The sequence below is a fragment of the Bufo gargarizans genome, chromosome 9 (genome assembly GCF_014858855.1).
Source record: "Bufo gargarizans isolate SCDJY-AF-19 chromosome 9, ASM1485885v1, whole genome shotgun sequence".
Lineage (NCBI taxonomy): Eukaryota > Metazoa > Chordata > Amphibia > Anura > Bufonidae > Bufo > Bufo gargarizans.
Genome location: NC_058088.1, coordinates 45,519,234 through 45,542,232, shown reverse-complemented (window position 1 = coordinate 45,542,232; position 22,999 = coordinate 45,519,234). Strand labels below are relative to the sequence as shown.

General features: G+C 49.0%; 2 protein-coding genes across 3 annotated transcripts in view; one reads left to right on the top strand and one right to left on the bottom strand.

The window, feature by feature from the left end:
* Positions 1-467, bottom strand: part of XPNPEP2 (X-prolyl aminopeptidase 2) — a 36,932-nt gene extending 36,465 nt beyond the window's left edge. Inside the window, exon 1 of the mRNA XM_044268959.1 lies at positions 3-467. Within this exon, the coding sequence (XP_044124894.1) occupies positions 3-467 (465 nt within the window). The remainder of the gene's footprint in view (positions 1-2) is intronic.
* Positions 468-749: 282 nt separating this feature from the next.
* The window catches only part of POF1B (POF1B actin binding protein), a 35,328-nt gene continuing 13,078 nt past the window's right edge, over positions 750-22,999 (top strand). The window contains exons 1-6 of one of the 2 annotated variants that reach the window (XM_044305678.1): positions 773-858; positions 14,647-14,721; positions 14,989-15,051; positions 17,426-17,485; positions 19,551-19,610; positions 20,376-20,462. In XM_044305678.1, the coding sequence (XP_044161613.1) occupies positions 835-858; positions 14,647-14,721; positions 14,989-15,051; positions 17,426-17,485; positions 19,551-19,610; positions 20,376-20,462 (369 nt within the window). In that variant the 5' untranslated portion in view covers positions 773-834. Of the gene's footprint in view, positions 859-14,646; positions 14,722-14,988; positions 15,052-17,425; positions 17,486-19,550; positions 19,611-20,375; positions 20,463-22,999 lie in introns of both variants that reach the window. The other variant, XM_044305679.1, reaches the window with a different exon arrangement.

The following is a 22,999-nucleotide window of genomic DNA, read 5'->3' as shown; positions in this document are numbered from 1 at the left end:
GCTCGGCTGTGCTGTGCGGCTCGGCTGTGCTGTGCGGCTCTGCTGCTCGGCTCTTCGGCTCTGCTGTGCTGCTCGGCTGTGCTGCTCGGCTCCTCGGCTGTGCTGCTCGGCTCCTCGGCTGTGCTGCTCGGCTCCTCGGCTGTGCTGCTCGGCTCCTCGGCTGTGCTGCTCGGCTCCTCGGCTGTGCTGCTCGGCTCCTCGGCTGTGCTGCTCGGCTCCTCGGCTGTGCTGCTCGGCTCCTCGGCTGTGCTGTTCGGCTCTGCTGTGCTGCTCGGCTCTGCTGCTCGGCTCCTCGGCTGTGCTGCTCGGCTCGGCTCTGTTCGGCTCTGCTGTGCTGCTCGGCGCTGCTGTGCGGCGAGGTGTTTGTTACATTGTAACTCCCTGGCCTCCAGGATCAGCTGTAATGGGCAGCAGTGACCACTAGAGGCGCTGTATGGTATGGAGGGGGAGGGGCGCAGGTGCGTCATGTACTTCACCCGGCTTCCTGCTTCTTTTGTGTGTCAGTCTTCACTGTTGTTTTGAAATTCTATTCATGAACTGAGAGCTCAGGATGAACGGCTCACAGATGAGGGAGTGCCAGAGACACCAGATAAATCTGTATAGGGCCACACGTCTGCCTATAGGGCCCTCACTGCTGTCCTGTAGGGGGCGTCCACTCCAAGCTGACACAGGGGAGGGCAAAGTCAGGGCTGGGTAGCGACCAGTAACTCCTGTTTGAAGTGCCTGTCCCTTTAATAAGCCTCCGTGGTGACCGGGCGTGTCCCTCCCAGACGCTCCCTGGAGATCTGTTCAGCCGCACTCACCTGCTTTACTGTCCTGTGTAAGGGCGCAGCCATGGAGCAGCGAGGACTGCGATGGGTGAGGATATATTGTGGGGGTGACGGGGGCCTCCTGGACACCAGGCCGCAGGTGACAGATCACAGGTACCTACCTGCCTTCCTGCACAGGTGTGAACTGGTGCCAAGAGCGAGTCAGCAGGGACGTCCGGGGATCCTGGAGGGCGATCTGCCAGCGTGACGGGTGTCGCTGGGGGCCTATGCAGCTCAGTATGGGGACTGATGACATCATGCTCTGCTGTGTATGATGACTGATGACATCACTATCTTCTATGTATTATGACTGTCTACATTCTGCTGTATATTTTCTGCACTTATATAGCGCTGACATACTCCGCAGCGCTGTACAGACGTTATCATCACACTGTCCCCAGGAGCTCACGGCTACATGCACACGACCGTATGTTTTGCGGTCCGCACATCCGTATGCCATCCGTTATTTTTTTTTATTTTTTTTGCGGATCCATTGTAACAATGCCTAAAACGGACAAGAATAGGACATGTTCTATTGGGTTTTTTTTGTTTGTTTTTTGCGGGGCTACGGAACGGACATACTGATGCGGACAGCACGCATTTTTTGCGGACCCATTGAAATGAATGGGTCCGCATCCTATCCGCAAAAAACCCTAGAACTGACTCCATGTAAATGGTCCATGGTCAGATTTGAACCCAGGACCCCAGCGCTGCAAGGAACCAGTGCTAACCACTGTATGTCTTCTGTGTATGATGACATCACTCTGTGCCGTGTATGATGACGGATGACATCACTCTGTGCCGTGTATGATGACATCACTCTGTGCCGTGTATGATGACGGATGACATCACTCTGTGCCATGTATGATGACGGATGACATCACTCTGTGCCGTCTATGATGACATCACTCTGTGCCGTCTATGATGACATCACTCTGTGCCGTCTATGATGACGGATGACATCACTCTGTGCCGTCTATGATGACGGATGACATCACTCTGTGCCGTCTATGATGACGGATGACATCACTCTGTGCCGTCTATGATGACGGATGACATCACTCTGTGCCGTCTATGATGACGGATGACATCACTGTGCCGTCTATGATGACGGATGACATCACTGTGCCGTCTATGATGACGGATGACATCACTCTGTGCCGTCTATGATGACGGATGACATCACTCTGTGCCGTCTATGATGACATCACTCTGCTGTAGTCCATCTCTCTGCCCTTGTTATAATCTTGTTTCTGGGAGCTCCCACCTGGGTTTCCATTCATTGCCGCTTGCAGTCTATGTGGGCGACGCCCCCTTTGTCTGTATAAGATGTATGAGGGTCAGAGTCCGCAGAATCTCCGCTTCCTGTAGATCATTAACCAAGTGTGTGAGGAGTCAGGATCAGGGGCAGAGTTAGTGATTGGAGCTGAACCCCTGTGCTGGAGGCAGACACACTGTATATAGATCGTGATGTCATCTTGTGGCATTATGTGATGTCATCAGTGGGGAGGTGATGGCTCCAGCAGGGTTATGATAGTAAACGTCTGATACAGTGGGGGGGGGGGGGGGGGTGAGCCTTCTTATAATGGGTTCTCCGGTATAATTAGAGCGTTATCCATTTGTGCAGTAACTTCTGCAGCTTTCTAAGGCCCCTTTCAGACGAGCGGGTGTCACGCTGCGCTCTCACACTGACATAATGCTGTCAGTGTTATCCAGTACATTCCAGAACTGTAAGGGTTACATCATAAATCAATATAATGCTATGTGACCCCGGCAGTGCTGGCGGTCAGGCCGGGAGCTGCGCTCGTCTGAAAGGGGCCTAATAGACTTTGTTTCTATTCTTCACCATTTTCAAGACCTCTGCTTACTGTCAGTGAAAGGGGTTGTTCTGGGTTACATTTAGAGGCAGAAAACCTGTTACAATGTATCAGTTCGGGCGATGCTCTGTGTGGTAAATGGAACTCTCTACACTGCACTGATAGTTTGTTACAATGTGTTGGTGCAGGAATAATGGCGGTGTTCAGGCTGTAGCTGCGGAGAGTGAGGTAACTTCTGATGACATCATCACATGTGGCTGCAGGACCCATATAACCCCAGGTCGCTGCTCTAGAACCACTCTTTGATTTCTCACTTTGGCGGCACTGTGTATGGCGGCAGATGATGTCGCTGTGTATGGCGGTAGACGATGTCGCTGTGTATGGCGGTAGACGATGTCGCTGTGCATGGCGGCAGATGATGTCGCTGTGTATGGCGGGGGGTGATGTCACTGTGTATGGCGGGGGGTGATGTCACTGTGTATGGCGGCGGATGATGTCGCTGTGTATGGCGGCGGGTGATGTCGCTGTGTATGGCGGCGGGTGATGTCGCTGTGTATGGCGGCGGGTGATGTCGCTGTGTATGGCGGCGGGTGATGTCGCTGTGTATGGCGGCGGGTGATGTCGCTGTGTATGGCGGCGGGTGATGTCGCTGTGTATGGCGGCGGGTGATGTCGCTGTGTATGGCGGCGGGTGATGTCGCTGTGTAAGGCCTCATGCACACAACCGTTGTTTGGGTCCAAACGGCGGCTCGGATGCGGACCCATTCACTTCAATGGGGCCGCAAAAGATGTGGACAGCACTCCGTGTTGCTGTCCGCATCCGTGGCTTCATTCCGCGGCCCCGCTAAAAAAATATAACATGTCCTATTCTTGTCCCCGCTTTGCGGACAAGAATAGGCATTTTATATTACCAGCGCCCGTTCCTTTCCGCAAATTGCGGAAGGCAACACAGGCGGCTTTTGTTTGTTGCAGTTCCGTGGTTTGCGGACCGCAAAAAACGGAACGGTCGTGTGCATGAGGCTTAAGGCGGTAGGTGATGTCGCTGTGTATGGCGGCGGGTGATGTCGCTGTGTATGGCGGCGGGTGATGTCGCTGTGTATGGCGGCGGGTGATGTCGCTGTGTATGGCGGCGGGTGATGTCGCTGTGTATGGCGGCGGGTGATGTCGCTGTGTATGGCGGCGGGTGATGTCGCTGTGTATGGCGGCGGGTGATGTCGCTGTGTATGGCGGCGGCTGATGACCCAGTGTATGGCGGCGGCTGATGACCCAGTGTATGGCGGCGGCTGATGACCCAGTGTATGGCGGCGGCTGATGACCCAGTGTATGGCGGCGGCTGATGACCCAGTGTATGGCGGCGGCTGATGACCCAGTGTATGGCGGCGGCTGATGACCCAGTGTATGGCGGCGGCTGATGTCCCCGTGCGCGGCAGGTAGTCTCATTGGCGGCACAGTACAGCTTTCGCGGGTCCCAGGGGCTGACGCCTCCTTCACTCTGTTTGTCGTGTCTGTTTCCGTCTCTTCCATGCGTCCTGAGAAGTCGCTTCCACCGCGCGGTATACACCAGAGGTGCACATGAGACCCCCAGTACATACCTGCGAGTGCGGCTACCCCCTGTGATCCATACATGGAGGGGGATGGGACCGCTGGAATGTTTACCACACAGGGGTCACCTGACCTCTGGAATGGAATCCGGCTCCGGACAATCACTCCCATCCGCTTCACTGCCCTCCCTCTAAACAAGGATTCATCTCTGCGCTGCTTTTGTCTCTGGGCAGAAGAATTTTTACGAGTTTCCCAGTAAATCTCGTCCTTGCTTCATTCTCATCATGTCTGCTTCTTGGAAAGCTGGGTGACAACCAATATGGCCGCCTTAGTGTGCCGCTCGCTGTAGAATTCCGCAGCCTCCAGCTCCCATCATGCAGCTCTTCCATTCTGGATACAAACTGCTGTAACTTGCCTGGGGAGACCCACAGCGGAGCGGGCCCTGCGCAGGATGTGAGCCCGCTGAGAGGTCTGCAGAGTGACTGGATGTGACTGCAGCTCTGGATGTGATTGGAGCAGAAGACGTAACGTGACTGCAGCTTTGGATGTGACTGGAGCAGGAGACGTAATGTGACTTCAAACTGACTGCAGCTCTGGATGTGACTGGAGCAGAAGACGTAATGTGACTGCAGCTCTGGATGTGATTGGAGCAGAAGACGTAACGTGACTGCAGCTTTGGATGTGACTGGAGCAGAAGACTTAATGTGACCATAAACTGTGACTGCAGCTCTGAATGTGACTGTAGTATAAGATATAATGTAACTGCAGAATTGTGACTGCAGCTCTGGATGTGATAGGAGTAAGGCATGATGCAGCTCAGAGGCGGAGCTTTCCTGGAGTGTCTATGTGTCTTGTCATCCATCACCAGGTGCAATGATCTGCGTCTTTTGTAGTCTGCAGAGATTACAGTCAGACAGAACCGTCGCGTTCTCCATCAGTTGCAGCGTTTATCTCCTGTGTACACAATGGGAAGGCGAGGTGTCGCCTGCAGTGTGTGCGGTGCTGTACAGGGATGATCAGAGGACGCTGCTGCTCTGTGGGTGTGTAGACTTTTGGGGAGTCTCCCCGTCTCACTGCATTCGGTTTTAGGTGGAGACGGATGAGCTCCATTATTAGCGCTGGGCGTGCGGCCTGCACTCCGCACCCTTTAGTCGCCTCTTAGGGCTCATTCACACGATCGTGGTTTGGTTCCGCATCCGAGCTGCATTTTTTTTTTCGGCTCAGGTTCGGACCCATTCACTTCAATGGGGCCGCATCCGTTGCTCTGTTCCGTGGCCCCGCAAAAGGGACAAGAATAGTAATTTCTATAAAGGCCGTCTGTTCCGCAAAACGCGTCACGTTCATGTGAACAAGCTCTGAGTCTGCAGTTCCTTGGCGGGGCTGAAGACGTCGCACCTGATAATTATCCCTGATGACGTTCTCTAATACAAGGGCGGGTGACCGCGGACTGCTCCTGCCGCGGACTATGTTTAGGTTTCTTTAAGGTGGAGCCGAGGCAAAAATAGACTAAACCTAAATCCCTGTTTTTCATGATTAAGCAGTTTCCTGTCTGACCCACAAATCTCTTGTGCGACTGCTGGGATTGTAATGCTGACGGTCTCCACCGATGACGGCTCCGTAGTCAGCGCCTCCAGCGAGGTCTGCTCATTACTTATGTTGCTTTTTAGTTATTTTGTTACTTTATTATTACATCAGGAAGCCACCAACGCGCTGCTGTTGACAGATCCAGTCTTTCTCTATTATAATGTCCTGATGTGAACGAAGTGTGGGAAGTGGATAATAGGGAACTGCGGGGACTCCGTGTGCTGCCCTTTGGTGCCTCCATGAGGCGCTACATTCACCCCTAGAAGCAATCCTCTTGGGGAGGAGATCTCTGTAAGGCCAAGTTCACACTTCAGTTATTGTGAGTGACCAGTAGTGAAGCCTCCAGAGATCAGGTGTAATGGAAAGAGCTGCTCCTGTTCTGTGTTTTTGACCCGCACCTGGTTTTGGCTCCCAATAACGGATGGAAGTAACTGAAGTGTGAACTCGGCCTAATATGGTGTCGGTTAATGATTTGTATATTTCTGTTGGATTCCTATGGGACGAAACTTGAAGTTTTTCTTGCACAAAGGAATTGCTATTCTAGTAATGTTTCTTCCAGTCTAGAAAGAGGCGACTATTATCAGGGCAGAACCTTCTACAGAATGAGCTGATGGGATTCCTCCGGGCAGAAGAGCTCACGCTCAAACCATGGCAGTTCTTATACCCCTCGAAGGTTTATGGCTGACATTTCTGACCCCAGGATGTACACATTTCTCGGAGGATTCCTGGGCCGGGTCCTCCGGTTGCTCAGCAGCTCGTTCCCCGAACAATATTCTGCCTCTTTGTTGCAGAAGAATAAAACATTGTAACAGAAAGGGTGGGGGGGGGGGTCCCACAAAGCGGATCTGAGTGATTTAAAGGAGCAGCGCACCTCCAGGACGTCACACTTTCCCACCATAGTGATGTCGGGATGTGTCCAGACTTACCGACCAGTTAGATTCCGGTCGATCACTGGACCGGAGCTGTAGTTTCGCACAGCACCGCCTGCAGTTTTCTTTTTGCCTGGTGCTGCTCCTGACCCAAAGCAGAGCGGTGTCACCACCAGACATCGGAGAAGCTCTGACAGACGTTCTTCAGAACCTCCTGCTTGAGGTTCCTTTTGTTTTGCTTTTGTTTTCTCATCTCGTTAGCCTCTCTCAGCTGTCATGTAGTTGCACTGATTGCATCCCTTTAAAACCCTTCCCATACTGCATCACTTTGCGGTTTATACAACTTCCTGGAGTGTGTGCATGCTGGATGCTACAACTGATGCTTCTACAGATAAGGCCCCATGCACACGGCCGTTGTTCACAGCCGTGTGCGGGCCGTGGAACCGCGGCCTGGATCCCTCCTGAGAGCAGGAGCGCACGGCGTCACTGGTTGCTATGACGCCGTGCGCTCCCTGCTGCCGGCACAGTACAGTAATACACTGGTACGATCTATACCAGTGTATTACTGTACTGTGCCGGCAGCAGGGAGCGCACGGCGTCATAGCAACCAGTGACGCCGTGCGCTCCTGCTCTCAGGAGGGATCCAGGCCGCGGTTCCACGGCCCGCACACGGCTGTGAACAACGGCCGTGTGCATGGGGCCTAAGTCTGTTCATTGATTTGTGTTTTCCTGTTTGCTTGATCCTAGGTGACCCTGACTCCCTCCGTATCAAGTGTAGGGAGCCGGTGGTCGTATCCCCTCACTATTATAGGGTGTTCAGGTGTCATACAGTCGAGGTACGAGGATATGCAATTTTCTATCATAGAGATCTTTGCATGGGCTGAGAAGACAGGGAGAGTTTCAAGGCTTGAATAGGGGTCACCCTTTTGTTCCTTAGTTTCGGATCAAGCCAGTCGGATCCTTATTTGTAACTTCTTGTTTTCTGTTAAACTATCCGTGACACTCGGCTGCAATCACTGCATCCTATGGGATTCTCTAGCATTGCAGACCCTTCATTCTAGTGATTATGGGGTCTTAAGAATACTCACTTCTACCATCTTGTGTATACTGCTCCTATGCTGACCTATGTGTCTCCATGGTTACAGACTACAAACAAACCCTGTGTAGTCTGGTCTGACTTGCAGTAAGGTGTTACTCGCCTCCTTTGTACTGTCTGTGGGTTAATAAGAAGCAGGATCATTTGGAGTGAAGTAACACAGTACTGCAGGATCAGACTACATAAGACTTACTTGTAGTCTGTAACCATGGAGACGCCTAGAGCTGCAGTAACACAGGACTCCAGGATCAGACTACATAGGACTTACTTGTAGTCTGTAACCATGGAGACGCGTAGAGCTGTAGATGCAAAATGGTAGAATTTTTAGTGACATACTAAAGGTCTCAGCGCTCTGACCCTCACCGATCGCTAGAACAAAGAGAAAAGAGGCAGTCACACAGCTCATCTCTGCAGGGGATGGACTTCGAGGGCCGTTCTCTCCTCGTTCTAGCGATGGTCAGGGTCTCGTCACCTTTGATATGTTGTAACATACTTACATTTTTTAAAGCTCCGCTCCCAGCTCACACATGTATGACCGATCCACATAGAGTTGGGTCCAGAGGTGGCTCCCCGGGGGGTTATCAGCCGCTCACGGTGCTCCCACTCCCTGCCCGGTCCTGACCGCAGGAATATCTGGCGTGTGACCTCGGTATGTAGCATGTGCCTGACGATCTACACCTCATCGCACTGTAAAGCTTCACCCTAGGAGAGCTCTCATTGAGTTTGATTTTACAGGGTGTGAATACTTTTATCTGGGAAAGAGAGGGGGCGTCAACTATATTGCATAGTCATTTTTTTTTTTTTTTTTGTGGGGGGGGGGGGGGTAGTTTGTGATGTGTGCATCTTTGCTGATTTACGAGGTTAGTGTCCAGTGGTGGTTAACATACACTGACGAGCAAAAGGGTAACAATGTTTTGAACCTTTGACTTCCAGGCTCCATATCTCACCAACCACTAGAGCTTCAGACGTGAGACTCCCATCATCCTATAGACAATCCTCCCGGCTATCTCATACATACATTGGACCTGCAGCTATTCAGCATATGACTAGTTCTGCAGATTCTGTAACTGCATTGTTCCTGTTCTGGTGCTGGAACAATCTTCTTCTTCTGTCCTCACATTCCCTGATAGACCAGTTTGTTATTAGGTCGATTCCCAAGTGAAAGGTCACTGGTTCAGATCCAGGAGCCGCCATGAAGAAGCAGCATCACCCAGCTCATGGACAGCGGTATCTCGGCTAAAATAAATCTCCAAACTGCATCATGTGAGGCCATGACAGCTAGAAGAATACAGAATGAAGTCTGTCCATTCCAAAGCCAAGAGGTGGACGTCCTGGCAAAATATTGGAGTCAACAAGTTGGCTCCTCACAAGGTCTATCAGTTCTGGCGCTACAAACACGGCAGCGGAGGCGGCTCGTATGCTTCGTAATACTGAGATCGCAGACGTCCATGCGAGCACCATGCGACGTGCATTACACAAGTCTGGAATGGTGGCCCGAAAAATGGTGAAGAAGCCTCGACTTCAATATCGTCATAAGAAGCGTCGGCTCGAGTTTGTAAAATAAAGTATGAAGAGTGGAAGATTGGAAAAGGGTGGAGCGATGAGACGAAAGTCCATAGACTGGGCTCTGATGGGGGCAAACAGGTCTGGAAGAAACAAGGAAGAAGGGGCCAACGGATCAAGAGATTAAAGGAGAAGTCAAGTTGTGTGGAGGAAGCCTGAAGATATGGGGATGTTTCACAGCCAAAGGCGTTGGTCTCAATGCTGAGCTGTATGTGAGTATCCTACAAGACGAGTTACTTCATACACTCGAGTACTATGGGTATGGAAAGGACGACAAGACGATATAGAGGTGCTGGATCGGACCTCACAGTCCCTGGACCTAAACCCAATCCAACACTTGTGGGTAGAGATGAAGAAAAAGCTGTATTCGTACCCAAGAGAGTCGACCAGTATGCTCCAACATTGGGAACGTGTAGAAGAGACCTGGGAAGAGATTTCGGGCGAGACATGCTGTAATCTAATCGAGAGCATGCCCAGAAGGGTCCAGACAGTGCTGAAAGCCAAAGGTGGCTTTACAAAATAATTAAAATGTTGAATTCTAGGAGCAAAACAGTAACATGAGAAGAATCTGCAGAACTAATCATATGCTAAATAACTGCAAGTCCAATGTATGCATGAGATAGCCGAGAGGATTGTCTATAGGATGATGGGAGTCTCCTATCCGAAGCTGTAGTGGATGGTGAGATTAGATATGGAGCCTGAAAGTCAAAAGTTCAGAACATTGTTGGCCTTTTGCTCGTCCGTGTATATTGTCAGCTGCCAGAGGGGGAAGGAGGCTGATTCTGTCCAGAGCCCACCCCGAGCAGTGCAGCGATCAGCCTGATGTCTGACTAGTTCTGCTGTGTTTACTCATAGAGACTTGTATAGACTGATACATTGTAACAAGCCCCCAGCTGTGAGAGCAGCGCCCGCATGTTATCAAGTTTTCCCAAGAACCTTCCTAGTAATGTATTCTTATATTCTTTGCATCATTGTATGATGAGGCAGAGTCTGGAAAAGCTGGGTGCCGTGGTCACACTGGATGTCACCCAGCTTTCCCAGTCACAGATACGACTAAGAAATGATTGAACTGCAGTGAATGTGACGAGTCCAGTTTCTGCTGTTACAGGATTTGCTCTGACCTTAGACCGGAATGAATGAAATGTCCTCAGTGTTTCTGTAATAACTAATAAATCATCATGTTTTGGAGAATGGGGGCAGTTGTCCTGAGAATTAAAGAGCTGTAAACAGTCATTACAGTACAAACCGCAGGACGCAGCAGCTCGACTGGAAGTATAAAGGTGAAAGTCACAGAGGTCCCCCCCCCAAATACAGACGGGACAATCCTAATAGTATTTACTAAAATAAAAAATACTAATAATCATACTATATCATAATACAGGAAATCAGATAAATACTTAATATTGTATAATATAATCATATATTGAGAAGTACTGTGACCCTAATAATATAAAATGTTATAAATATTAATATATGTAAATAAAAACATTGTTAATCATTTATTTTATTAACTATTTAACCGTGGTTGAGGGTCTACACTGGGGCTAGGGGTATATGGACTTGGGCCATGGCTCCTGGAGTCGCTGTGTGCAGACCACCCAGTAATACAGGCTGGATCTGTGCGTGTCGTTCCTACCCCCCTCCGGTAATACAGGCTGGATCTGTGCGTGTCTTTCCTACCCCCCTCCGTAACAGGCTGGATCTGTGCGTGTCTTTCCTACCCCCCTCCGGTAATACAGGCTGGATCTGTGCGTGTCTTCCTACCCCCTCCGTAATACAGGCTGGATCTGTGGTGTCTTCCTACCCCCCTCCGTAATACAGGCTGGATCTGTGCATGTCTTTCCTACCCCCCTCCGTAATACAGGCTGGATCTGTGCGTGTCGTTCCTACCCCCCTCCGTAATACAGGCTGGATCTGTGCGTGTCTTCCTACCCCCCTCCGTAATACAGGCTGGATCTGTGCGTGTCTTTCCTACCCCCCTCCAGTAATACAGGCTGGATCTGTGCGTGTCTTCCTACCCCCTCCAGTAATACAGGCTGGATCTGTGCGTCATTCCTACCCCCCTCCGTAATACAGGCTGGATCTGTGCGTGTTTCCTACCCCCCTCCAGTAATACAGGCTGGATCTGTGCGTGTCTTTCCTACCCCCCTCCGGTAATACAGGCTGGATCTGTGCGTGTCTTCCTACCCCCCGTAATACAGGCTGGATCTGTGCGTGTCTTTCCTACCCCCCTCCAGTAATACAGGCTGGATCTGTGCGTGTCTTGCCTACCCCCCTCCGGTAATACAGGCTGGATCTGTGCGTGTCTTTCCTACCCCCCTCCCGGTAATACACAGGCTGGATCTGTGCGTGTCTTCCTACCCCCTCCGGTAATACAGGCTGGATCTGTGCGTGCTTTCCTACCCCCCTCCGGTAATACAGGCTGGATCTGTGCGTGTCTTTCCTACCCCCCTCCGGTATACAGCTGGATCTGTGCGTGTCTTTCCTACCCCCCTCCGGTAATACAGGCTGGCTCTGTGAGTGTCTTTCCTACCCCCCTCCGGTAATACAGGCTGGATCTGTGCGTGTCCTTTCCTACCCCCCTCCGGTAATACAGGCTGGATCTGTGCGTGTCGTTCCTACCCCCCCTCCGGGTAATACAGGCTGGATCTGTGCGTGTCTTTCCTACCCCCCTCCGGTAATACAGGCTGGATCTGTGCGTGTCGTTCCTACCCCCCTCCGTAATACAGGCTGGATCTGTGTGTGTCGTTCCTACCCCCTCCGTAATACAGGCTGGATCTGTGCGTGTCTTTCCTACCCCCCTCCGGTAATACAGGCTGGATCTGTGCGTGTCTTTCCTACCCCCCTCCGGTAATACAGGCTGGATCTGTGCGTGTCTTTCCTACCCCCCTCCGGTAATACAGGCTGGATCTGTGCGTGTCTTTCCTACCCCCCTCCGGTAATACAGGCTGGATCTGTGCGTGTCTTTCCTACCCCCCTCCGGTAATACAGGCTGGATCTGTGCGTGTCGTTCCTACCCCCCTCCGGTAATACAGGCTGGATCTGTGCGTGTCGTTCCTACCCCCCTCCGGTAATACAGGCTGGATCTGTGCGTGTCTTTCCTACCCCCCTCCGGTAATACAGGCTGGATCTGTGCGTGTCTTTCCTACCCCCCTCCGGTAATACAGGCTGGATCTGTGCGTGTCCACATCCGTATGTCCGTTCATCTCCCCGCAAAAAATAGATTGTCATATTCTTGTCTATATTACGGACAAGGATATGACCGTTCTATAATTTGCCAGACATTCTAGTCTGCAAAATGCAGAAGGCACTTGGCCGGAATCTGTGTTTTCAGCTGTGCATGAGCCCTAGTACCAAGAGAAGGGAGGGGGAGAGCAGAGAGAGCCACCGGAAACAGGAGCTCTGATAGATTTGTATCCGCACTAGCAGCTAGGTGAAGGACTTGCACGCTTTCTGCACATGCAGATCGGTGAGACGCTAATGAAGACTTTTTAGAAAGCGGCTTCATTTTACATTTAAGCAAAGGAGCAAAAACAATACAGTTCAAGGCGTCCGCAGCGGGAAGTCTCTGTGGCCCCTTCTTAGGAGGCGTCGAGCCGCGTGGATCATAGTGAAGTGCTTGTCGGTCTGAGTGCTCTGGTATCTTGTAAGAAGCCTCCGGCAGCTCCGTCCAACGTGCTGGAGCGGGTCGAGGACACTTCAGTTTTTGTTCTGTTTGTTCTCGATGTTTACACAGAGACGATTCCTGTTCCAGCTTCTTACAATGGATTTACTATCAGAAAACACTTACAGTAGTGTGCTGCCGGGAGGGTGGAGGGCGAGATATATCACATTATATACTACAGGGGTGAGGGCAAGGGGGCTTCCTCTCCGATATCAGCCGCTCCTCTTATAACGCTCCAGCGCTGATATAACCTCCAGAGACATTACATCACATGTGACTGATATCAGCCGCTCCTCTTATAACGCTCCAGTACTGATATAACCTCCAGAGACATTACATCACATGTGACTGATATCGGCCGCTCCTCTTATAACGCTCCAGCACTGATATAACCTCCAGAGACATTACATCACATGTGACTGATATCAGCCGCTCCTCTTATAACGCTCCAGCACTGATATAACCTCCAGAGACATTACATCCTATGTGACTGATATCAGCCGCTCCTCTTATAACGCTCCAGCGCTGATATAACCTCCAGACATTACATCCTATGTGACTGATATCAGCCGCTCCTCTTATAACGCTTCAGCACTGATATAACCTCCAGAGACATTACATCACATGTGACTGATATCAGCCGCTCCTCTTATAACGCTCCAGCACTGATATAACCTCCAGAGACATTACATCACATGTGACTGATATCAGCCGCTCCTCTTATAACGCTCCAGCACTGATATAACCTCCAGAGACATTACATCCTATGTGACTGATATCAGCCGCTCCTCTTATAACGCTCCAGCACTGATATAACCTCCAGAGACATTACATCACATGTGACTGATATCAGCCGCTCCTCTTATAACGCTTCAGCACTGATATAACCTCCAGAGACATTACATCACATGTGACTGATATCAGCCGCTCCTCTATAACGCTCCAGCACTGATATAACCTCCAGAGACATTACATCCTATGTGACTGATATCAGCCGCTCCTCTTATAACGCTCCAGCACTGATATAACCTCCAGAGACATTACATCACATGTGACTGATATCAGCCGCTCCTCTTATAACGCTCCAGCACTGATATAACCTCCAGAGACATTACATCACATGTGACTGATATCAGCCGCTCCTCTTATAACGCTCCAGCACTGATATAACCTCCAGAGACATTACATCCTATGTGACTGATATCAGCCGCTCCTCTTATAACGCTCCAGCTCTGATATAACCTCCAGAGACATTACATCCTATGTGACTGATATCAGCCGCTCCTCTTATAACGCTCCAGCGCTGATATAAGCTCTGCACACAGATTTCTGCTCTGTAACCACAGAACATAGAGATTGTGGCGTCTAATGACAATAAATAAAACTGCTACATGTGTTGTTGTGACCCTGGTTCTGCGCCTTCGTCTCCCGCACTCTTGTCCCAGGCTGTAGTCCTACTGATTTGGAGGAGACGTTAGCTGCTTCCTCCCATCATAGAAGTCGCTCTTGAACTGGGAGGGATCTCTCTATGTGATTGGCTACTGGGGAGCGAGGGAAAGGGGGAGGGAGGGGTGTGTCCCACCAGAGCCAATATGGCTGACAGGAAATGCAGCTGATTTACTTTATGTATTTGTTGATCACATTGTATCTAATTGGAGAATGAGGGCGATCCAGATGGTGATGACTGGATGTGTTTATTGCAGGAGGTGCAGTCCCCCGGCCCCTACTCGCATGAAACCATCAGAAGATACGTTGTGCAGGGCCCGGAGCAGGTGCAGGTGAGTTATCCAGGTGAGGGATGAGCTGTGCACATGGGGCTTCATCCTCAGCCGATCCCAGGGGCCCCGTCTAGAGCTGTGACAGGTGAACATCCCCTTTAACACGCTGTATTTACACCCAGTTTGTGATGCAGCAGAGCTGAGCGACTAACGCAGCCAGTGATTCGGTGAGGCGCTGTTCTCACCTAACAGGCGGATAAGACAATGAATAGTTTGGGCTCTTTTGCTTATTTTCAGTCTTGTAATATTTGACATTTTCTCTTTCAGGAGATGCAGGCCCCGTACACGCAGGGAACAATACGGCGTTACATCGTGCAGAACCCTGAAACGGTAAGGAAACGTGGCGCCTCCCGAGAACGAGGTATGGAGGAACCGTGCAGGTCTGCGGCAGTGCATCGTGGGAGATGTAGTGCGTCGTCGGCAGGCAGTATCACACAGGATAGGATTAGATACACAGCTCAGCAGACAGTATCACACAGGATAGGATTAGATACACAGCTCAGCAGACAGTATCACACAGGACAGGATTAGATACACAGCTCAGCAGACAGTATCACACAGGACAGGATTAGATACACAGCTCAGCAGTCAGTATCACACAGGAGAGGATTAGATACACAGCTCAGCAGGCAGTATCACACAGGATAGGATTAGATACACAGCTCAGCAGGCAGTATCACACAGGATAGGATTAGATACACAGCTCAGCAGGCAGTATCACACAGGATAGGATTAGATACACAGCTCAGCAGACAGTATCACACAGGACAGGATTAGATACACAGCTCAGCAGACAGTATCACACAGGACAGGATTAGATACACAGCTCAGCAGACAGTATCACACAGGACAGGATTAGATACACAGCTCAGCAGACAGTATCACACAGGACAGGATTAGATACACAGCTCAGCAGTCAGTATCACACAGGAAGGATTAGATACACAGCTCAGCAGGCAGTATCACACAGGAGTAGGATTAGATACACAGCTCAGCAGGCAGTATCACACAGGATAGGATTAGATACACAGCTCAGCAGGCAGTATCACACAGGATAGGATTAGATACACAGCTCAGCAGGACAGTATCACACAGGATCAGGATTAGATACACAGCTCGCAGTCCAGTATTACACAGGAAGAGGATTAGATACACAGCTCAGCGACAGTATCACACAGGATAGGATTAGATACACAGCTCAGCAGCCAGTATCACACAGGATAGGATTAGATACACAGCTCAGCAGGCAGTATCACACAAGGATAGGATTAGATACACAGCTCAGCAGGCAGTATCACACAGGACAGGATTAGATACACGGCTCAGCAGGCAGTATCACACAGGATAGGATTAGATACACAGCTCAGCAGGCAGTATCACACAGGATCAGGATTAGATACACAGCTCAGCAGTCAGTATCACACAGGACAGGATTAGATACACAGCTCAGCAGTCAGTATCACACAGGAGAGGATTAGATACACAGCTCAGCAGGCAGTATCACACAGGATAGGATTAGATACACAGCTCAGCAGGCAGTATCACACAGGATAGGATTAGATACACAGCTCAGCAGACTGTATCACACATGATGGGATTAGATACACGGCTCAGCAGGCAGTATCACACTGGAGAGGATTAGATACACGGCTCAGCAGGCAGTATCACACAGGATAGGATTAGATACACGGCTCAGCAGGCAGTATCACACAGGATAGGATTAGATACACAGCTCAGCAGGCAGTATCACACAGGATAGGATTAGATACAATGGCTCATTGTGCTGTAAGGCTCTCCAGTATTTGGCGTTAGTTCTTAGACGTCTGTGAAGTGATATTATTGGAAAGTAACTTGTTTTACTTCGCCCTGTAACCCTAACACACACCAGCATTCTTTCCCCCTTGTACATTCATTCAGATGTCCATTCCCAGCTTGCAGTGTAAGATCTCTGCTCTGTGCAAGCTTGAGGCGTTAGCAGTAAAGAGACGCTGAGCAGAAGGAGGAGAATCCGCTCCTCGGATATCACTGAAGATCCTGCATTCCTGAAATTAAAATGTTTAGTTTCTCAATATAATCCCAGATCAGATCTATAGACAGTGACTGAGATTGTGACACAATGTAACCTCGCACAGCTGACAATATACCGCAGATCAGACCCTGATCATCAGGCACCTGGAACCTCACCCTTCACTAGGTTCACAGCTGATAATGACCCCCACACAGATCCCAGCTTATCTCAGACAGAACTAGCCAAATACGAATCTATGTCAACAAAGTATTCACCAGCCAAGTGTAATATCCCCCCTCTCATCAGAAGCTCTGTGCTCAGCATCGCCCCCCGCTGACTAATGCACTTTATACACCAGCCAAGAAAAGCTAGGAAGTGACAGTCTCTAAAAGAAATGTAACCATTACAAAACTGCCCCATATACCAGAATAAAACTACTATAATACTGCTCCTATGTACAAGAATAAAACTACTATAATACTGCTCCTATGTACAAGAATATAACTACTATAATACTGCTCCTATGTACAAGAATATGACTACAGTAATACCGCTTCTCTGTGTAGGAGAATTAGTTGTGTATTACGGTAGATGACTTGCTGTGCCTGTTGGGGCGGTTTGGAGCAGCACTATGGGGCAGTAGGTTTGTTTCTGTGTGATGGAACTTTTCTAATCACATTTTCCTGTCATTTCCAGGAAATGCAGTCGTATCCTCAGGAGACTGTGCGCCGATACATAGTGCAGAATCCGGAGCAGGTAGGTGGCTGTATTAGTGATCTCTTCTAATCTGCTGACTGCTGGAAACTTTCATATAATCACTTAGCCTTTAGAGCAGAAAGAAGATCATTCTACTACTCTCCCCATTATTCATCTGTCACGAATACAGGGGAGGGGAGGGACACGGGACTAGGCCTCAAGGCTAGGCTAGGTAGAGAGAAGAGGTCACCTCCTAGGAAGCCCCTAAACCTGGCCCTGACTCCTGTCAGTATGTATAGACCCTGAAGGTGGGAAAATACATACGCCGGAACCTAGACCCTAGGAGCCCTGAAATGCCATTAGGTAGTGGCAGGGGATGAGACTACTGGTTCCTTCCCAGCTGAACGAACCAGCGTCTCCCTGAGGCCTAATAACAACAAGAACAGAGGAACAAGCAAATACAAGAGCAGCACAACTTATCTTATAGAAAATGGATGAGCAGGAACACAGGTAAGGTCCACACACCAACTCCTCCAAATCCAAGCAGAGAATATAAACCGCATGGTATAAAGTGTGAGACCAAACTAGGTAGGGAAGCAGTAATGACCACGGGCTGCACCTGACAAGAGGTGTGGTCATTACCAAACCACAACACTGAGTCAAGAGATTGTCCGGTAACCTCACGTGCAGCCAGTCTCTCTGATCTTCTAACCTCTGTCACAGAAGGTACCGTGATATCATCACTTCCCAAATATAAAACGTACTTCAAATCATCAGAAGTCGCTGTCACCAGGGAGCTGCGCTGTCACCGTATGTGCTTATAAAGGGCTTTACTCTGTATCACACGGACCTTGAGGATTGAAACGCATGGGGTTAATATATTATACTAACGCAGTGAACAATGATGAGAGTAGTGGAATCATCACCTTCGTTCTGTTCCAGGACTAATTCTCTACAGACTTTATCTTCTCACTGTCACATAAACCTCTCCAAATGAGTCAAGAGACGCGGCATAAGATATAAGGAGAGCGACCGAGGCTGATACATAGAGAATACGGATATAAGAATTATTCCCTGCAGTCCTATGTAACACCACAGATAACACAGTGATATCCCTCTGAGTACAGATAATGTAGTAGATGTCACTTGCAGTCCTATGTAACACCACAGATATGTACGAGAATATAACTACTATAATACTGCTCCTATGTACAGGAATATAACTACTATAATACTGCTCCTATGTACAAGAATATAACTACTATAATACTGCTCCTATGTACAAGAATATAACTACTATAATACTGCCTCCTATGTACAAGAATATAACTACTATAATACTGCTCCTATGTACAGGAATATAACTACTATAATACTGCTCCTATGTACAGGAATATAACTACTATAATACTGCCTCCTATGTACAAGAATATAACTACTATAATACTGCCTCCTATGTACAAGAATATAACTACTATAATACTGCCCCCCTATGTACAAGAATATAACTACTATAATACTGCTCCTATGTACAAGAATATAACTACTATAATACTGCCTCCTATGTACAAGAATATAACTACTATAATACTGCTCCTATATACAAGAATATAACTACTATAATACTGCCTTCTATGTACAAGAATATAACTACGATAATACTGCTCCTATGTACAAGAATATAACTACTATAATACTGCCTCCTATGTACAAGAATATAACTACTATAATACTGCTCCTATATACAAGAATATAACTACTATAATACTGCTCCTATGTACAAGAATATAACTACTATAATACTACTCCTATGTACAAGAATATAACTACTATAATACTGCTCCTATGTACAGGAATATAACTACTATAATACTGCTCCTATGTACAGGAATATAACTACTATAATACTGCCTCCTATGTACAAGAATATAACTACTATAATACTGCCTCCTATGTACAAGAATATAACTACTATAATACCGCTTCTCTGTGTAGGAGAATTAGTTGTGTATTACGGTAGATGACTTGCTGTGCCTGTTGGGGCGGTTTGGAGCAGCACTATGGGGCAGTAGGTTTGTTTCTTTGAGATGGAACTTTTCTAATCACATTTTCCTGTCATTTCCAGGAAATGCAGTCGTATCCTCAGGAGACTGTGCGCCGATACATAGTGCAGAATCCGGAGCAGGTAGGTGGCTGTATTAGTGATCTCTTCTAATCTGCTGACTGCTGGAAACTTTCATATAATCACTTAGCCTTTAGAGCAGAAAGAAGATCATTCTACTACTCTCCCCATCATTCATCACTACCCAAATATAAAACGTACTTGAACCATCAGAAGTCGCTGTCACCAGGGAGCTGCGCTGTCACCGTATGTGATTATAAAGGGCTTTACTCTGTATCACACGGACCTTGAGGATTGAAATGCATTGAGTTAATATATTATACTAACGCAGTGAACAATGATGAGAGTAGTGGAATCATCACCTTCGTTCTGTTCCAGGACTAATTCTCTACAGACTTTATCTTCTCACTGTCACATAAACCTCTCCAAATGAGTCAAGAGACGCGGCATAAGATATAAGGAGAGCGACCGAGGCTGATACATAGAGAATACGGATATAAGAATTATTCCCTGCAGTCCTATGTAACACCACAGATAACACAGTGATATCCCTCTGAGTACAGATAATGTAGTAGACGTCACCTGCAGTCCTATGTAACACCACAGATAACTCAGTGATAACCCTCTGAGTACAGATAATGTAGTAGACGTCACCTGCAGTCCTATGTAACACCACAGATAGCACAGTGATAACTCTCTGAGTACAGATAATGTAGTAGACGTCACCTGCAGTCCTATGTAACACCACAGATAGCACAGTGATAACTCTGTGTATTACTTGTGGTTCATATATCAGACTTTTTACAGCGTTTTCTGTGTTTTTCTTAGACTTATATGAAAGGGGTGAATTACTTGCCGTCCAATAACGTCATCTATGAGAAGACCATCCGCCGAGTGGAGGTGGGGAATCCTGAGGTGAGGGCGCGGACGGCGGTCTGTAGGGTTATGGATTTTAGAACCCCTCCTGGTTTCTGTATACTACATTATTCTGCAACTTTCTAACAGACTTTGTTTAATTCCAGAATGCATGTAATACCTCTGCTTGCTGTAAATTGATGGAAACCTTTTTTTATAAACACAGCAGCTGCACAGACCTCTCCTGTGCTGATACATTTTAGCTGCACTGATACAATGTATCAATTTGGAGTCCAAGTTGTATGCCTCACAGATGGTCATATACATAGGATACATTGTAGCAAACAGTCAGCTGTATGAGCAGGGCTCGGTCAGAATGGGTTTTCAGCCTTTCCACCCAGACAAGGAAACATTCCATTCAATGGCAGCAAGCAGACAACATAATATGGAGGAGTTTAAAAATCATCCTGTGACAGGTGTCAGTGGAGGAGGACTATGTGCAGCACTCAAGTTCACACAGGGAAGAGATGGGACGGGGCCAAGTTGCTCTTGGGGCCCCTCCCTTTTGGGCCCCATCAGAAGAAATGATCTGCCTTATGTCCTTGCCCTAAATTATGATGTATGTCAGATTACAGGATTTGTGTTTTACATTGAATGATAGGTGGAGGATGAATATAATGCGAGGCAGTGTGCAGACTGCTGCTTTGTGTAGGTGGAATGAGTCAGGTCCTGGGGGAGTGCGGATCAGCAGGTGATGGAGGCGCTGGGCAGAACCTCGTCCCCGCACAAAGCTCCTGCTGTACACAGCCTCTTAATTAACGTTTCCCAAGGTTCCTGCCAAGAAAACTGATTATCTGATGGGAGTGGTACCTCCTTCTTATCTGATGGGAGTGATACCTCCTGACACCTGGGTTATAAGAATAGCAACAGAACTAGGCACAAACTATGACAGGATCCTCAATGTGTGTATGCAATGTACAGGTCCGATAGTCCGGCATCTGCAGGCACATGATGCACACACATACAGGAGCGGTGAGAGTCCAGAGGGTGCTGGGAGAATCCCCTCTATATGTACAGTACGGGTCCGATAGTCCGGCATCTGCAGGCACATGATGCACACACATACAGGAGCGGTGAGAGTCCAAAGGATGCTGAGAGAATCCCATCTATATGTACAGGTCCGATAGTCCGGCATCTGCAGAACAGATGATAGACACACATACAGGAGCGGTGAGAGTCCAGAGGGTGCTGGGAGAATCCCGTCTATATGTACAGTACAGGTCCGATAGTCTGGCATCTGCAGGCACATGATACACACACATACAGGAGCGGTGAGAGTCCAAAGGATGCTGAGAGAATCCCATCTATATGTACAGGTCCGATAGTCCGGCATCTGCAGAACAGATGATAGACACACATACAGGAGCGGTGAGAGTCCAGAGGGTGCTGGGAGAATCCCCTCTATATGTACAGGTCTGATAGTCCGGCATCTGCAGGGCACATGATGCACACACATACAGGAGCGGTGAGAGTCCAGAGGGTGCTGGGAGAATCCCCTCTATATGTACAGTACAGGTCCGATAGTCCGGCATCTGCAGAACAGATGATGCACACACATACAGGAGCGGTGAGAGTCCAGAGGGTGCTGGGAGAATCCCCTTTATATGTACAGTATGGGTCCGATAGTCCGGCATCTGCAGGGCACATGATGCACTCGCATACAGGAGCGGTGAGAGTCCAGAGGGTGCTGGGAGAATCCCCTCTATGTGTACAGTACAGGTCCGATAGTCCGGCATCTGCAGGGCACATGATGCACACACATACAGGAGCGGTGAGAGTCCAGAGGATGCTGGGAGAATCCCCTCTATATGTACAGTACTGGTCCGATAGTCCGGCATCTGCAGGCACATGATGCGCACACATACAGGAGCGGTGAGAGTCCAGAGGATGCTGGGAGAATCCCCTCTATATGTACAGTACAGGTCCGATAGTCCGGCATCTGCAGAACAGATGATGCGCACGCATACAGGAGCGGTGAGAGTCCAGAGGATGCTGGGAGAATCCCCTCTATATGTACAGTACGGGTCCGATAGTCCGGCATCTGCAGGGCACATGATGCGCACACATACAGGAGCGGTGAGAGTCCAGAGGGTGCTGGGAGAATCCCCTCTATATGTACAGTACAGGTCCGATAGTCTGGCATCTGCAGGCACATGATGTACACACATACAGGAGCGGTGAGAGTCCAGAGGATGCTGGGAGAATCCCCTCTATATGTACAGTACAGGTCCGATAGTCCGGCATCTGCAGAACAGATGATGCGCACACATACAGGAGCGGTGAGAGTCCAGAGGGTGCTGGGAGAATCCCCTCTATATGTACAGTACGGGTCCGATAGTCCGGCATCTGCAGGGCACATGATGCGCACACATACAGGAGCGGTGAGAGTCCAGAGGGTGCTGGGAGAATCCCCTCTATATGTACAGTACGGGTCCGATAGTCCGGCATCTGCAGGGCACATGATGCACACACATACAGGAGCGGTGAGAGTCCAGAGGATGCTGGGAGAATTCCCTCTATATGTACAGTACAGGTCC